Source organism: Gymnodraco acuticeps, unplaced genomic scaffold (assembly GCF_902827175.1).
Source record: "Gymnodraco acuticeps unplaced genomic scaffold, fGymAcu1.1, whole genome shotgun sequence".
Classification (NCBI taxonomy): Eukaryota; Metazoa; Chordata; class Actinopteri; order Perciformes; family Bathydraconidae; genus Gymnodraco; species Gymnodraco acuticeps.
The window spans coordinates 1,986,040-2,004,165 of record NW_022989982.1 but is presented as its reverse complement, the minus strand read 5'-3'; the positions used below and the strand labels follow the sequence as shown (position 1 = coordinate 2,004,165).

Sequence of the window (18,126 nt, the reverse complement as noted above, 5' to 3'; positions counted from 1 at the left end):
ATGAAAACACCTGGACGTTAGATTGAAATGTAATTGCTTCACTTAGTTAACCCACTTAAGGACCATGTTGAGTTTAGTCTGCTCAATTTGTTGGGATCAGCAGCTTTGTGCGTCAGGGATGTTGTAGGCTTAGATTATGGATAATTACTATCAATTAGTGGCTGATACTTTGGCTTTGAAGCCGCTACGAGCTAAATAGAGCAATGTCGGGGAAGCAACTTGGCTAAACGAAGATGATGCAGATATTGGCTGAAGTAATAGAAAGGATATGGGAAACAAAATCTGAAACAGGGCATTGTTTTGGTCTGTTTTTGTTTGGGCTGCTGGCATCATCAGTGGAAAGGCGCAATATGTCGTCTGAACCCATGGTGTCAATCAGAATCCCATTACTGCAGAGGTCATAGACACACTGCTCCAGGTGAGCTAAGTCCGTTGGGCCGCTCTCGTTTCCACCAGGATAAAGGAAAATAATACATTTGGGCCAAACAATATTTCCTGTCTCCCACATTTCAAGGAGAACTTTAAACCTTTGTCAGATTTGAGAATATGTGTGCTGCTTTCTCTCAGAAAAAATGGAATGTAAACTTCACTCAAGGTTTTTTTTTCTTTTCTTTTGCCAGTCAAGCAATTTCAGCTCATAGCCTCATGGGTAATTGTATGAATACATATCAGGACCTTTAGCTCACAGCCGGTGGCTGGCACACTCAATATTGCCTCAAGCAATATCACTTTGAGAGCACCACACAAAAACAAAGATGCTTTAGCTCCATGAATATTTATTAACAGGAGTTTAATAGGTGGATTCAGAAGAGAGATATGAAAAGAATGATATAAAGAATGACGGAGAGTCAGAAGGAGAAAACCTACAGAGTTTTCAAAGTGAAGCGGAGCCAAAAGGGAAATTAAGACAAAAAACACACGTTGGGGAGCGCTGGAGGGATTTTGCTATTAAAATGCTGTCAAATGCACGTTTACTGAGCTCCTTCTCTGAAACTGTTGTTGCTGGCACAGCGATGTGGGAGCCTCCCTTGGTATCCACATTCAGGGGCCACTGCTGATTGGCAGCACAACAGTGCTTGTGGGTATAAGACCCTCAGGGCCTGAGTGGCGGTCTCCACCATTATGCCGACGGCAGTATCATTTCTGGACGCTGATTAAATTGTTGCCGATGTTAAAAGAAGCTGAAGGTTAAACCACAAAGGGCCATGTGAAGTCGTTTCACAGCTCATCCACTAGCCGTCCCGCTCCTCACGTCCACACACTCACACATACATACACACTATCAAGACTGTTATAACAGAGAAGGAAGGGAAGTGAATTGACCACGGCTGTATAGGACTTCATTCTGTTCTTACCTTGATTTTAGCCACTAATGGACGCTGACTCAACTCACACCACTTTTTCTCGATCAATCCCTCTGCGTCTCAGTGTGGTCTGGATATAACTGCCATAGCTGCTAAAGATTTAATCCAGTGTTACAAAGGGATGTCACAGTCTAGCTCCTGAAAGTGGACTCCTTTAGAGGCTCTAAAGTGCTGGCTATTATTTATTTGAGAATACTTAAGTAGACTTTATTTTTACATGGGTGCTTATTACCTAGATTAGGTAGTACGATGCTTTCAGAGAAGTCCCTTCCTAGGAACAAACATCACTCATTACATTGTAAGTGCGATAAAACAAATGTGGACAATTGAAATAAAATCGGCAGCTGGGATTGCATTCATTTGAATCTGGATCGTTTAAAACTCAAACATTGGATTTAGGTATGTAATGGGTTTCTGTTAGCCTAGGAAACAGAAACACTCTGTAGTGAGTGGCAGCCTTATTACTGCTCACATCCTGAAGCTACAACATGGAAAGAACATGAGCAGCATGAGATAGGAAATGCTTTCAAATGTTTCAGACATGATATAATAACAGGTGTTATTCTTACTTCTGCTAACCTTATTTTCCATGAGCTACTGACTCCAAATAAAGACTACTCCGTACCCTGGTACTAAAGAGTACTACAAAGTAGCCAGTTATCAAACCCCGATAAGCAGATAACTTCAGGGTCAGGGTAAAGGAGTGTTGAGTGATTTGAAGAATGTAGAACCTCCAAATTATTGGAGTTTTTTATTTTGTGTATTTATTTCAAGAAGGACTATGCATACAATACATTAATCTCAGAAAAGAGAAGATATGAATTATGCCAGATTATAGCTAATAGCTCATTTCCATCTGCAGTCCGAGTACCCACGTATCAAGCAGAATCGGCAGGGTTTGACAGAGACCAGCTGTCAAACTCATTTCTAACTAAGACGATAGCGAACATAACTGTAGGGCTGTAGGTGTCATCTCATCTATCTCTCACTCTGCCTTAGGAAGGAATAGAAAAATGCCTTTCACCTTTCTCTTAGTAAAGAACAAGCATTTTCCAAGTAAGAAGTCTGGTTTGTATTGTGCCGTTTTGTTTGGCCCTTAGCCTTTAATCCTAAAATAAACACAGTTCCATGATTTCAGGATAAGTCATGCGTGTTGGAATTCAGTTTTCCAGTTTTGTATTTAAGTTGCAGCCAGTGTTGGCATTGATACTATGTCATGACTCATTCTGCACTTAGGACACATTACTGTTATCTTAGGAAATAAAGCATCCTCATGCTGGTAATGTTTGTGGAGTGTGTCGTGTCACATTTCTGCATTAGATCTCAGATCAGTCAAACTCTCTTGTAGCAGAACACCAAAACACCAGACAAAAGAGCCGCTGTGTTGGTGTTTATAGGCGCATTCACACCGCAGTACTTTTCCCACAAAGGTTCATGAGAACTTAGTTCATGAGAACTCTTTTGTCGCGTTCACACCAAAAAGAGCCGGTACTAAAATTAGTTCATGAGAACCTTTTTACCCCCACGAAAGTCACTGCTAGAGAGCAGAGAGCTGCTAGAGAGCAGGGACTTTCGAGCGGCTCTCTTGTGAGAAAAGAGCTATATTTCTGATTGGCTGGGCGGATTGCAAACCACGCCACGTAAAACTCCCAAAAAGTTTTGTGAAGCCGCCATTTTATTATCCTCTCATTAGCATTATTAGCATTAGCATTAGCCCAGCGCAGAAACGCAGAGAGACTAACTTATGGCAACACAAAATAAAACATGGAAGTGGTGGAGATGAAGAGGTGTCGGCGTTCTGGCGATTTACTCGGAAGGCTTCAGTAGAAGCTGCTGGGACTCCCAGCAGCTTCTACTGAAGCCAGTCCCCAACTCCGGGGACTTCCGGCCGGGGACTTTGGGCGGCAGTATACGCCGTGAAGTGGTTTGCGGCCTGCCAGTAAACCCAAAGCAGAAGAAGAAGAAGTGACGTCAGCGGCTTCATTTGCCTAATCCACCCCCAGGGACTTATTCCGGTGTGAACGCGATCTGTACTTAGTTCATGAGAACTAAAGAGTTCTCATGAACTAAGTTCTCATGAACCTTTGTGGGAAAAGTACTGCGGTGTGAATGCGCCTAATGTGATAATTCCATGTCAGGTCCTCAGTGATGTGGACACCGAGGAACCTGAAGCTGCTGACTCTCTCCACCGTAGTCCCATTGATGGCGATGGGGGCGTGTCCCTCTCTCTGCTGCTTCCTGTAATCCACAATCAGCTCCTTGGTTTTGCTGACGTTGAGATGGAGGTTGTTATCCTGGCACCAAGATGTCAGGGTTTCGACCTCCTCTCTGTACGCCGTCTCGTCGGTGATCAGGCCGATGACGGTCGTGTCATCAGCAAACTTCACGATGGTGTTGGAGCTGTGTGTGGCCACGCAGTAGTGTGAACAGGAAGTAGAGGAGAGGGCTGAGCACGCAGCCTAGAGGGGCTCCGGTGTTGAGGATCAGGGTGGAGGATGTGATGTTTCCCACCCGCACTGCCTGGGGTCTGCCCGTAAGGAGGTTCAGGATCCAATCACAGAGGGCGCTGCTTAGCCTGAGGTCCCTGAGCTTGATGATGAGATTGGAGGGCACAATTGTGTTGAAAGCTGAATTGTAGTCATTGAACAGCATTCTCACATATGTGTTCCTCTGCTGTGGGATGTGATCTTATCATTATTCGAGCTACATACCAAAATTATACATTTCAAATAGAAAAATGTGATCATTATGTTTACACACATAAGGATATATATCTAATATATCTAAAGTCAAATAAACCATTTGAAAACCCAAAGGACTATGTTGAAATGCCATGACACAACGCTTCAGGACTTCCTTTGCATATTGGATTTTGAAACGACTCACTCACATTGTCTTCTATGCAAATGTCTTTAAGTCTTAACAATTCCCCATATTTCTCAAAGTACGCTGCACGAGGATCATAAATTAATTGAACAGATAGATATCCCCTCAATGCTCATCTAGCCACAGCACAAAATGAATTTAGCTGAGTTTATTGTTAAATGAAGGTTCTGCAAGAAGGATGTGCATGAGTATTAAGTGCACCTTAAGGGAGTCCCTCTCTCCAAAGTGGAAATATGCTCAGAGATCTCATCTCATATTAATTGGTCATAGCTAACGTAGCCGTGCTGTTGCTCACCGCCGCCCTCTGGCTAACTCTGAGCTATTTCTCGCCTCGCCTTCATTTTCCCATTTAACTTGGCTTGTTTTCAACAGCCTCCCCCTCGCACCTCTTTGTCCCTCTCTCCCTCCTCATCTTCCCCCTCCCATCGACTATGACCTTACAGTTTTGCATCCTCCAGTGGGACAATTAAAACTACCTTCCCGAGTGTGGGGGGGGGGGGGAGAAAAAGGGAAGAAATAATGATGCCAGATTTGTTCGTGCAACTGCTTGCCTTTGAACTAGCTCCTCTTAAGTTGAACAAGCAACTGTTATAGCCGGTCTGACTGTGTTCCTATGCCACCGCTAGTCAAGGACATGCTGCCCTTCAGCCAACAAAATGAAATCTGTCTGATGTTCATTCAGTGCCAGAAAATTCACTCATGTTCACATATTTTTCCCTTTCAACTTCCCTCCCTCTCTCTACCACTCTTGACAGGTGCAAGTGCAACCTTCATGCCAACAGCTGTGTGTTTGACAAAGAGAAGTTGGGCTGCGAGTGTGAACACAACACCACTGGGCCTGACTGTGGCCGCTGCAAGAAGAGTTACCAGGGCCGAGCCTGGAGTTCTGGCTCCTACCTGCCCATCCCCAAGGGCACCGCTAATATCTGTGAGTACACACACACACACACGTTGAGTAATTAAAAAGGATGGGTCACACGACAATGTAGGTATTAATATAGATATAGATATGAACAGAATATTGAAGACTTCCCAAGGCATTTGTTGCCGGTTCCCAATTAGCAGCATCCTGTGTGTCACCTATGAGAGTTCTGGGGTTTCAAAGCAATGCAAAGCAATAACAAATGCGACAATAAGATAAAAGTTTATTGAGCAAACAGAGTGCGGATTTACCTTATATTTTGGGTGTATATAGTACAGGATATTTGTATCTGTTGTCCTTTGCTGTGGTTTACACTAATCAAACAGAGCTATTTTGACATAAAATAATATCAAGAGCCGATATTGGACCAACAAATTACACAATTACAATAACTACTAATTATATCAAAACTGTAACAAATTATTATTACAAAAGCTTGAACTGAAGCAGTCAAATATAAGGGAACACCCTGTTCCATATTAGCAATATGCTATAACTAATGTATTACGCAAGAAAAGTTTGGGGCTCTCTGCTGGAACTGCTACCCCTGCGACCCGACCACGGATAAGCGGGAGAAGATGGATGGATGGATAATGTATTACGCATGTTGCAGTGTACAGCAGGTGCAGTAGGATTATTGCATATGTGAGTGTTACAGGGTTCAGCAGATGCCCTGTGTCTGACTTCACCCTTTGTTACTGTCTTCCTATCCTTTTAAAATAACACCCACAGCAGTGAGTGAAAAGACTGCACGTCCTCTCCCTCAGTATGTGCAAACTGAGTGTGCAGGGTCAGGGCTTTAGTGCACTTTAAATGTCAATTACAAGTTTGTTTCATCTGTACTTAAGGATGAACTGCCAGCTCTATCATTCAAATGATCTCAAGTATTCACATTAACTGAAGAAAACACTGCTGATTTAACCATGGACTGTGCTGAGTGTGCTGCATTCTGCATATTTCTGAAGAGTGTTTCATCTTCAAACGTCTTGATATTTTAAAGGTTTCGGTAAAAATAGGGTTTTCTTTCTAGAATAAAAACAAGACATGACCTAGAAACATGTTCATATTAATGTAAGCCATTAGCCTGCATGTACAAATGTTCCAAAAACAGAGTGGAACCCTGATGCTAATGACTTTATCTCCCAAAAGCGCACCTACTCATGAACAGTTATGTTTCATGAAGTTAAAACGAGCAATTTACACATGTATTGTGCCGTTAGAGAGTGTGCTGAATCAAACTCATAGCACTCCTGAGTATATAGATAAGAACATAAAAATGTCTTGCAGGCGGCCCTTCCTTTGAGATATTGCGCTTTCCTGATAAACTTGCCTCAAATAAAAGAAGGAATCCAAAGCTTTTAACAAGCAATATTTGGCAATATTATAATCTCTGTTCCCTCTTTTTATAAAGGTTCTCTATCTTACACCCAAACGTTTGCTGTTAGTTTATTTGGATCCCAAACTCTTCTCAAGTTGTGAAAAAAAAGAAAAATGTCTCCTTACATTAAGAAGTTTAGTGGCACTGAAGTCACGAGCTAAGCTACGATCAATAGCAATCATGTTAGCATAAAAACAATCACCATCGGCCCGTTCTTGTTATCCTCTCCAGTTTGCCTGCCATACATCAGCTAAACCAGCAGGGTGAAGAGAGGCAGGGCTATAAGTTGGAGCGTTCCGGCATTCATTTGTAAGCCTACGTTTTATCCCGCTCTGTCCCCTTATTGCATCCGCTGTGATTTCTTCCCTCTGTGGTGCTGGAGGACTCTGGGCCACCGGCTGATGACTTATTCTGCCTCCCAGAGGATCCGTGTTATGAGATCTAGGGAGGGTTAGTGAAATGGCCATTCCCAGAGTCCAGATTGACAGCACATTATTAAAAAAGGTGACACACACACACAGGTGCTCATCCAGACCTCCTTATTTCACACACACACACACACACACACACACACACACACACACACACACACACACACACACACACACACACACACACACACACACACACACACACACACACATCCATAACTACTACACAAGGACACACACTCTCCCTTTGCCATGCAAGTGATGAAAAACAGTCTTAGTATAAAGTGCATTATTATACTTTGTCTTGGAGGGGAGAAAATCCATAATGTAATAACACAGTGGAAAATCTATAGAAATGCAAGGCTTTCCCTCCTGAATAGAAAAAAAAGTCTGACAGAAAAATGCACCTTGTGCTGTTTGGTAATTGTCAAGCCTGTTCAAGTCCAATTCCAAAAGTCTCCTTCACTCTCAATGTTTTCCCCCAAACCCAGTGAGCATATGGCAGCTCTTCGGAGACAAATTTGTCAAAGATGAAAATGTAATTAAGATTTAATTTATTTTTACTATGCCCATCAAGACGTCTGATGCGATAAGGAGATCGATGAATCATCATCCGGAGGGGGTGTGGAGTTGGGGAGGGGGAGGGGGCGGGGGCGGGGGCGATATTTTGTCGTACAATGGCGTTAAGAAGAAGAAGAACATGATTTAAAAAGTGATGAAGAGAGAAAAGGATGGCGGAGATAGAAGGAGGGGAAGTGGGCATCACTCTCTGTCACAGCTAACTCAGCCTTCTGGGGTGGCTCTGTCTCTCTCGCTTTTCCTCTCTCCATCTATGTCTTTCACCCCCCCTCCCCCCTCACCCGTCTCTCAGCCTCACGCATTCTCGTTTTTTCCCTCTGTGGAGACAGAAGGAGAGGGATCAGTTTGAGAATTAACCATGGCAGTTCATTTCACTGTAGGGCTGAGGACACTGAGGGAGATAGAAGCGGGAGGGGGTGCAGTGACTGGTGGCCTTTTGAAAAGTTGATTTAGAAAAGTAAAAAATATACCCTAATTTTGTTTTACGTGAAAATCCTCAAATGCACTTTAAACTGGAGGACTGGGCTTTTTTGCAGCATGTTTGTGTCTGAATATTATGTGTAGTAAAATAAAACATATTAGCTTAGCATGTTAGCTGCTGGATGTCAGTAGCAACTGTCTAAGGTAGCTTCAACACAAAGTATAACTCAAGCTCAAAGCTAGACTTACTTCAATTAAATCTATATCTTTGTTTTTCTTTCCTAATAAACTAAATGTACACTTTATATAAAGCAGGGTTGTCAACTTTGGGTACCTGGCTGGAGTGAGATTTTTATATCATGGGTTTAATTAAAATGACTGCTATCGTGTAGCGGGACCTTAGCATAACTTTTCTGACCTCGATAAATTGCCATTTACATGAGGATGTGACTAGCAGTTTTAAAGGATGTACTTGAATTGTTATTATATATTATCATTATGTCAGTGGTCTAAAATGGTCATACAACGGTGCCGACAATATTATCGTTCATCGCAATAATTTCCGGGAAAATGTATCCAACAAAATTAATTATCTTGAGAGCTATACATGAAACACACACACACAAACAAATCTACAGACTTACTCCAAACTGCCAAATATATGAATTAACACACTCTCACTCTCATATACTCTATTTTGGCCTAGTAGAACAATAAGCAGCAGACTTTAACTTTTTTATCATTTCTACTGGATCTTAGATCTGCGCATACGGGTCGGGGATTGACCAACCGGCTCCCACTGCTCTGCTGTCTGTTAACGTTGTTAAGAGTGGTGGGGGCGGGGAGGGAGCGGATCGACAGCTTGAGTAGCTGTCAACTCAACATTGTAAATAACCAACCAAAAACGATCGCCGGTTCATCTTGTTTTTGGCGTGCGAATAGTTTGGGCAGCGTGAGAGCGTGAGATTGAGAGTGAAAGCGTGTGTCACACGCCAGATGCGTGAGAGTTGGCAACCCTAAAGGTACAACTAGCTGAAGGTTATCTTTAACAATCGGGTAACAGCTAGCCTAGATCAATCCGAAGGTTTGAAATAAATCTGCCTGCTAGCACCCCTAAAGTTTGCTAATTAACAACTTATTTATTGCTTGTCTAAAAGGCACAAGTTGTGTTATCTTTTGGGGAATATGCGCTGGATTCATGTCTTTACTAAGTTTACCATGCAGAGTGCAGACTCCAAGAAGTCACCTCTGAAGTCTCTTTGCAGAACCAATTATCTGCTGGCTGTAGCCGGATAAATCTATTTTCCAAAATGTTAGAATAACCTTTAAGGTATTATATTTTTAACAGACTAATAACTTTAATTTGCCATGTATTAAAATCCATATGTATATTACCATTGCATTTTAACCTCACTTAGTATAAGTGTTTTTATTCACAAATGGAAGCAATGATTGCCGTGGTCTGATACTCACACATAAATGTACCGTTTTTGTGCAATAACTCTATTCAGAAAGTCATAATTTCAGAAAGTTTGTAGAGATTAAGCCTTTTTTTCTGTCTGCTGCTTGATCAAACGTATAGATCTCCTTGTCAGGACAGGATTAGGAGACACTTGTTCAGATTTAGTAGAAGCCAGCCTCACAGTTTGAGGATCTCCTTTGATCAAAGCATTTAAAAGCATGGACACACCGTGGGTTTCACTGTAATGATTCATCCACTGCCTGAAGAGAAAAATCCACATGAGACTTTCACCATCTGAATAAAACCGGGCACTTCTTGGTCCCAGGTGAAAATGAAAAGAAGGCCTGTCATATCTGGACAAGGACAGTTATTATTAAAACAACAAATATAATTGTAATGCTGTTGTTCTCTAACTAGTGTTCTTAAAGCAGAGACATACATTCTTATGGTATTTTGCCAGTCCATACTGGGAGATGCTGATCATAGAAATGTGATCAAACACACATAGACAAATATAGACCTGATTAAACCTTCCTCTTGTGTAAAGAAAGTAGGTTTCTATACATATTTCAATGACAAATCCAAATCCCAAATGAACTAATAATGGTCTACATCGCATTGAAGAATACATCTCATTATTTTGTGAATGAAGACACTCAATGTTTACTGTATGGGAGCCTCTGAGACGTGATTCTTGAACATAAATGATGTGATTTACATAGTAAACCAACTCCAAAAATGAGTTTAAATATTTATTACAGGCATTAAATGGATTAATAATGAGCCCTGGTTAGCACATGACTTACTAATGCATTGGTGTAATCACATTACTTTACTAATGAAGCGCTAATAAAGCACTTGTGTAATCACATTACACATGCCAGTATGTGCCAATACACTTGTTCCATTTATAAATTCAATTCAAAACTAGGGGTTGATAAAAAAATAAGGTAATCATTTTTAAATTGATCATTTCCGTTGCTTAGATGTAAAAACGACAGACTGCTCTGTAAAAAACAGTATTTTTCACCAAGCTTACATTCATTTAATGCCACGTGTTTACAGATCTTCACAAATAAACACATTTTCTGGGCTCACATAGCTTCACTCCCATCTTCTCCCCCTCTCGTGCAACATCACCCACTCATGTATGCCTCTTTCCTTTTTCCACAGCTATTTGAATTTCCATTTTATCCCGTTTGCTTTTTTTTCTCCCTCATTGCCCGTTGTTTTGCATCCCCTCATTCTGTTGCTCTCTCTGCCCTTCTTCCCCACCATCATCTTCTTCTTCTGCCTGCGCCTATATATTCTTGCTCCATCTCTTGGTTTTGTTTCATGCTTGCATTCTCTTTCTCTCTCTCCCACAACACCCCCAACCACCCCAGAGACCAAGCGTGTTTACTCTGTCTTTTCCACATCTCGGCTCTGTGCAGCTGTGACGGTAATCTTTCTTTCAAATATTTGTTTCTTCCATCTCCATTTTTTGTATACTTCCCCCATAGCTACCACCACCGACGTACACCTCATTCCTTCCCTGCAATCTTAAACTTCTTCCAACTTGGCTCCTTGGCTCTTTAAGACTTGCCACCTTCAATTCAGATCTACACACTGAAAGAGAGTGCGTTTAGCCGGGCACTAAAGCCGTAATTTGGCTCCTAAGGAATTCAATCAAGTTGCTCGCCGTTTGCTTTTGTTTTGGCAGCCTTTCCGCTACTAACCAGTTAGCAATGGCTGTCACCACCACTAGGCTCTGTATAGCCAAAGAGCTCCACCTGATGATGAATTGCTATAAAATGATGGCAGCCAGGGAAAGTAATTACCAACTTTGCCTGCGGGGGAAATCTAGCAGTTAAGCCCCTTTTCAGAGTAGGTGGCACCAAGACAAACAGGTGAGACACATCGAAGGTCAAAGCAGAATGGATACTGACAGAAACAATGTAATGACACACACACAAACACTGCCACGCCAACAACTACATGTCCTCTTGGCAGTATAATCCCATAGAGCACATATATGTGACACATTGAGGGTGAATAAATGACAGATTAGCTTGTTCAGCGAGGAAATAGGATGTCTGCCTAAGATTTAGAGCCCATAGACCCATGAGAGTACATTTTATTATTGGTTTCTGATGAGCCATTAGCACGGTTACAGTGGTGATCTTGGATGGATGACAACATACGTAGCTGGAACTGCACCAGTGAAGGATGAACATCCAACACACATTGTAACCATGGCTCTCTCATGTGAGACTTATTGTAAATCAGTTGATGGCCCACATGGCAAAGGCTCTCTTCTGTATTTGAATGCCCACATTTGTTCGTGTGTGTGTGTGTATTCTGTTGCTGAACCCACATGCGAACAGATCATGTTCAGTGAATCACACACCCCATCGTGTTCACCACCCAGCGGATCGCAACCATGATCCCTGCACAACTCCTAAAAATCAATGGAGGACACCGTCAACATAAGCAGCTCCTAATGCTCTTCCTGTGCGATAGGACCAAATTAGATTGCAGCCATGCCCCGTAATGGCCAGGCCCGGGCAGGTGAAGGGGATTGGAAATGACGGTGATTGAAAATTAATCGAATGACCTGACATGGGATCCTGGACATCTGCTCGAACCCCACAGGTTGTTCATAAAGCGGCGAATAATTGCTCTGACAGTCCACTGGTGTTCCAAACCATGACCTGGAAGAAAAGGTTATTTGGCCCTGAACCAGACCAAATTACAAAGGGTCCTGATTTGGTAGTCATTTTGTCTGGATCAGATCACTTTTCTGACAATAGAGTGATACACAGTGAATTCCGGAGTGTTCATTTAACACTCTGAGATAAGGACCATATGTTCACTGGCTCTCAGTGTTCAAATTAACTCTTTTAAGTGTTCATTTAACACTTAAGTGTTCATTTAACTCTTGAATCCCTCCCTTTAAGTCTTAATTTAACACTTAACACTGCCAGTGAACATATGGTCCTTATCTCAGAGTGTTAAATTAACACTCCGGATTTGACTGTGTTGACTTATTTAGGAAAGGCACACATGTTTCATACAATGCAGATTAATGTGTGTGAATATGTGTCTGTGTATCTGAAGAATGTTCTCTGTGCTCCAACTGTGAACTTACAGTTTGGTGACACACACTAATGGAAGTCACCTCTCTGCTGCTCCCTGGTTTTATATTTACATCCCTCTCAGGTTAATGTAATGGGTCCCCTGCCAGACTCGATGCAGGTAGCGCCTGTGTATTATTGCACTGAGTCAGCTTAATCGGACTCCTTTAGCAGTGTGTTACAGTGTTTTTCTCCCTTTTCATAGCTCACTTAAAGAGCTGGAAAACTTGCAGTCTCACATGTTGGACTGATAATGTATAATTGGCTTGGGCCTTGGCATATGCATACGTAGAGATTGCAGTAGCCTAGTTACGTTAGCATTGCTATGACCCTGTAAAATGGGTTTTGCAGGGCTCTCGACTAACTTTTTTCCCCATCCTCCCGGAACCGTCCCGAAATACAATCTAAGCCATCCCGAAATTAATGTGGACCGTCCCGAATTTAAAATGTTAGTTTTTCTACATTGTCATTAGTTAAAATCATTCAAAGTGACCTTTAACATAAATAAAACATCATACAAATGATAATTCATCAACTTTTTTATTTGAGTAAATCATTCAATCACATAAACAAAGGCCAAATATATTTAAACAAACACACAAATGAGAAAATTACTCTAATATTGACTCCAATCAAGTCCCATCCAATTAACAAAACAATCCAACACTGTCCTGAAGACAGAACCCAGAGTAACCACTAACCAGGATGACAGTCTGTAACACAGTCAGGAGACCTTTACAAACGGCCCCGACCCCTCGCACACAGACGGGAGAGAGAGATCTCGTCTGGATTGGAAAGCTCGAAAATATATCATAGACGCATGTTGTAGTCTTATTGCATATTAGAAACGGAGTTGGCGAAACTAAAACTGCGATATAATGTGTATGTAGCAATAATACATATGACATATATTTTTTAAATGTCTCCAGTACCGATAAAAAGTCCGATAACGTCGGAGCTTAACGTTACCACTGTCTTTAATAATTCCGGCCCGGGGCCCGTTTAATACCGGGGCTCGGTACCCATCCCTACATGGGGAGAGGCGCAGCATATTGCTAAGGACTAAATACGATGGAGAGTTCTCATCTCAGCCTTATTACCCATAGGGGATGAAGAGGAGTAAGTAAATAAAGAGGCCGGCGCTCCAGGGTCTGGTTCTGCTGTGCGTTTTTGTGATGTAACGGTAAAACATTTCAGAATTCCTCCACGGGATGCCATTGTACATCACTCAACCCGCGAAATACACACACTCAGTACATAGACCCGCGAATTTGCGGGCCAGGAATTCGAGGGCACAGCTGTAGCTACATGTGTGTGTATTTCGCGGGTTTCTAAATGTTTTGTGCATGTGTGTTTATGTTGACAAGGAGGTTTAATAACTGTGTGCTACACAAAACGTGCAGTCGGTTTCATTTCCATCGCCGATTGTAATAGAGTTAGCAGGGTATTTTTATTTTAACTCTCGTCCCAAATTCGTCCCAAAATTATTTTGTATCCTCCCCGACACTATTTTTTTCGGCCCCGGGACGACGGGACGTCCTTAAGCTCGAGCCCTGCGTGTTTTGAATATGAACTTGATTGACGTTCTTTATATCAAGACTGAGGCTGTGCCTGCTCATATCAGACAAATTAAACAGTGCTTTGTGAGTTAGGCAATTGTCCTTGCCCTTGTCCTTCCTGGTTAGCATCTGCCCAGCCCCTTGAGGTTTGACCACTGATTTGCTCCTTCTCCTCCATATGTCAGCCTCCTGCACTTCACAGCTTTCAGACAGGTCACAGATTTGGCTCCCTAAATACAGCTTGCAGGCAGAGATCAGAGGAAGAGTGATTGAATGACAGGAGTTTGATCAAAGTCCACAAACACAAAAACATGCACCTACTTGTTTGTAGCCTTTATTTAACCAGGTGAAAGCCCCTTGAGATCAAAAGATCTCTTTTTCAAGGGTGACCTGCAGAAACGCAGGAAATACTCACCTTCCCTCTGAGTACTTGGAGATATTTTGTGACGGCTACATTAGGCCCCCCCAAACATCCCGCACAGATACCTCCCCGGCTTCCTCAGCTGAAGATGTGGTGGTAAGCGAATAATTGGAGAGAAGTGAGGTAGAGAGGGAAAAAAAGCCTATTTAGTTTCTTCCCCTTTAGTCGACGAGGGCTCATTTCTCCTCTTGCCCAGCATGCTTCCTCTTTTCATGGTGAGGGTTGTTTGTTTTTGTGGGCATGCTGCCTTATTGAGGGCAGAGAGGGCAAGTCCAAACAGATGATTAGAAAAAGTGGAGCTGGCATTGATCTCCTGAAAGCAAATTCCTCCCAAAACAAATGGCAACCAACAAATATAAAGCAGTTACCTTCAAGCTTATAGACGCAGAGAAAAAAGGGACACAGGCAAGATGTCGGTAGTTAGATCATTAGCTTCTTACAAGGACTGTTTTTGCCTTCTGGACATCTCAATCAAACTCAGATCTACGGCCAGCCAACGTCCTGGTGTGGGAGAGATCTGGTCACCATGGGGATGAGACAGACTTTATTATCTGGGGATTGCTTGATGGAGGGATGGACAGGCAGGCAGCAAGATAAGACATGCTCTCCTACGGCAGGAATCAGACGCAGAATTTCCCAAATATGATATCATTTGACATGTTGCGTGTCTGTGTGCATCAGATTCCGTCTCATGTGTCTTTGGCAGCTCATGTTTTAAAGACAGTGTGCTGAGAAAGGGTCAACTTTTTAACTTCAAAATATATAAAATATCAAAGTCTGTCTGTGAGCTTGTGGGCTGTGCTGAAACTGTTTTTTTCAGTGATTTTGAAATATTTTCAGGTGTGTATCTTTTGCTGTACAAGAGGGCAGCAATGACCTTTCAAGGCAACAACAGGGAAATCAAATCAGAAATAATGAAGGGAACCATAAGAAACTAAAGAGATATTAACAACCCTCAAACCTTTCACACTCTGTCCCTATTGGCCGGAACAAACCGTGACAGGTGTGTAGTTGAGATCAAAACGAAGGCAAGAGTTCAAAGATGGATGGATGTTGTCCTAAACAGAGCTACTGTGGCTCAGTGTCTGATCTATCAATCGAAGGGTCAGTGATTCAATCCCATTAGTGTCATCAGGCAATATACTTAACCCTGTATGCTCCTGCGGAATTGAAGTGTATGTAAGTCGCTTTGGATAACAGCACCTGCTATGAACAAGTAATGTAAAGCAATGAAAGAGTACAAAGTGAGGGAAGGGCCACTGGACCCCTGGCCTGATACTATTGTATTGTAAGTCTTCAGTTTCATGTTATACTGCTCATCAAGATGTCATGGAATGAATCGGGCTATGAACTTGATAAACAGAGAGGGAGGATAGCAAGACTAACAATACAATATACTACTAGGACGAACGTTAAAGTTATTGCCTTAAAGACATTTAGATCTCCATTAACTTGTGTTTTTTTCTCTTTCTCTCTTGCAGGTATCCCTAATAACATTGGTCCAGTTAGTAAGTACACCTTACAAAAATAACTATATGAATGCTTGATGCTTTGCTTTGCCTACTGTGCCACCCTTCACCATACATCCCTAAACTTGGTGCCAAATGTTCATTTCTGATTCCAATCTTCCTACAAAGGTTTGCTCAACAACTGTTGACAAACCTTGTTTTTTGGGAAGACATATAAGCAATAGCTAGGGGCTATGTTCTCATGATGTAGGCATATTAATTGACCTTATCCAGACTCAACTCAACCAGATTACTCTTGCCTGGCTCTGCATGCAGAATGGCGGTTTTCTCTTCTTCTCTCCCATGCATTATAAATAAATGGCATCTAGACTTTATTAAAGTGCCAAGACGTCTCTGGCAGTATAATGTCACAGGAGGTCATTTTAATATAAGCCGCAAGCGCCTGGGCTGGTATTATCTTCGTCAACCAGTAGCCCCTAAGGAGGGGAAGGAAGAAGAGAGGTGCCATGTCTCATGTTACCGCTGCCTGGAAGGCTGTGTGATACAGGAACCATGGGACTGTATTGAACAAGTCAAAGTGCATTCACAGCCTGGCTCAATTCTCTTTCTTTGTTCTTAAGTGAATCTTCTCTGTTTCTAGCGCATTGATTAGTAAATTGCCCCCTCCATGTCTGATCCTGGACCTTCATAGTCTGGCTAGGGTTAAAGAGACATGCTTGTTTTCAATAAACTGGCCCCGATGATCAACTTGCCGGTCAAATGGTTATTAAGACAAGTCATCTACAGTATACTGTAGCTGCAATATTGTCGGCTCCGGCTAAAATGTACTTTAGAATACACTGGAATGAGGTAAAAGGGCAATTATATTATCGAAAGAAAACCAATTTACCTTTATTCGTAAGAAATGTTAACTGGTTTTAAAGTTTTTTTTTTTTTATATATATGCAAAAAAGTTGAAATAGTATAAAGTCAAAATCCTTTTGGGCACATTACCGATACTCTATTAACAGCAATGCCTTATCCCTCCACTTCCCATCTAGATGAGAGCCATAGCTTGACATTCTGAGTAACCATTCATTCTTTTTTTCCTTGTTTTATAATGCGAGTGTCTACTTTGACCCAATATCTAGTTAATTCCCAAGTGTAACCAAGCCAAGCCAGGACACGATAAGGACACGCTTGTTTTCATCGTTTAACGGCTAAGATGATCACTGGGCAAGTTTCCCAAACCTTGCTGTGTCAGACTCAGGCAGAAACAGAGTGTACCCAGGTGGTTTTTAATCAGGCTTTAGATTGGAAGTGAACACTGGTTGTAAAGTCTGATGCTGTGTCATGAGTCAGAAATGGACATATGGCCAAGAACACCAAACTACCCTCTCCAAATCTCCCTCTGCTTGCCTTCCTACCTCATCACATTAGAAATAATGTGTCCAATTCATGCACTGCCTGACGAGAGTATAGCATGTGTGTGCATGCTCCTCGTATTTACATGCTTACATAATCACGTCAGTCCTCTCTATCCCATCTAAATAGGCTGTCCTCAAATCCTTTACAGGGAGAGTGTGCATGCTGATAAGTGTCTGGTTGTGTGTGTGTGAGAGCGTATGTTTGTTTTTTGGGAAGGGAGTTGATGTAGAAAATACACAAACGAACGTCTTCACTTCTCATCCAGATTGCCGCTCAGGGATTTAGAGTTCTTCACACGAGAGGCTGTCTTGTCACTACAGCCTCCCAATGAACAAGAAAACTGAACACACTGAAGAGGATGAGGCTGTTTTAGATGCAACACAAACCAATTTTAGTTCTGCGTTCTTAATGAAGGAAGAATAAAGTGGACTTAAAAAGAATAGGAGGTCCATGAGGTTGTTAAATTGACTGAAAGCTAAACCATTGTGGAGAAAAAAAGAAAGCACAGCGTTGTTCATGCTTTAGTTTGAAGCCAATTGAATCCCTTATTGACTTTTCTCAATTCTATTTCAAGTTTATTAAGTCAGGCAGAATTGCCTAATGCGGACCATTAAAGTAAAATTAATATTTAAAAAAACAATCCTGTCTACGCAAGATTGCATTTCATTATGGGTATGGCATTGATTAAAATCCGTCACCAGTCAATTAGCTT

General features: G+C 41.9%; 1 protein-coding gene across 1 annotated transcript in view; it reads left to right on the top strand.

Moving 5' to 3' along the window:
• The window catches only part of ntng1a (netrin g1a), an 88,346-nt gene that overhangs the window by 56,326 nt on the left and 13,894 nt on the right, over window positions 1–18,126 (top strand). Inside the window, 2 exon segments of the mRNA XM_034212105.1 lie at window positions 5,006–5,178; window positions 16,020–16,046. Coding sequence (XP_034067996.1) covers window positions 5,006–5,178; window positions 16,020–16,046 — 200 coding nt within the window.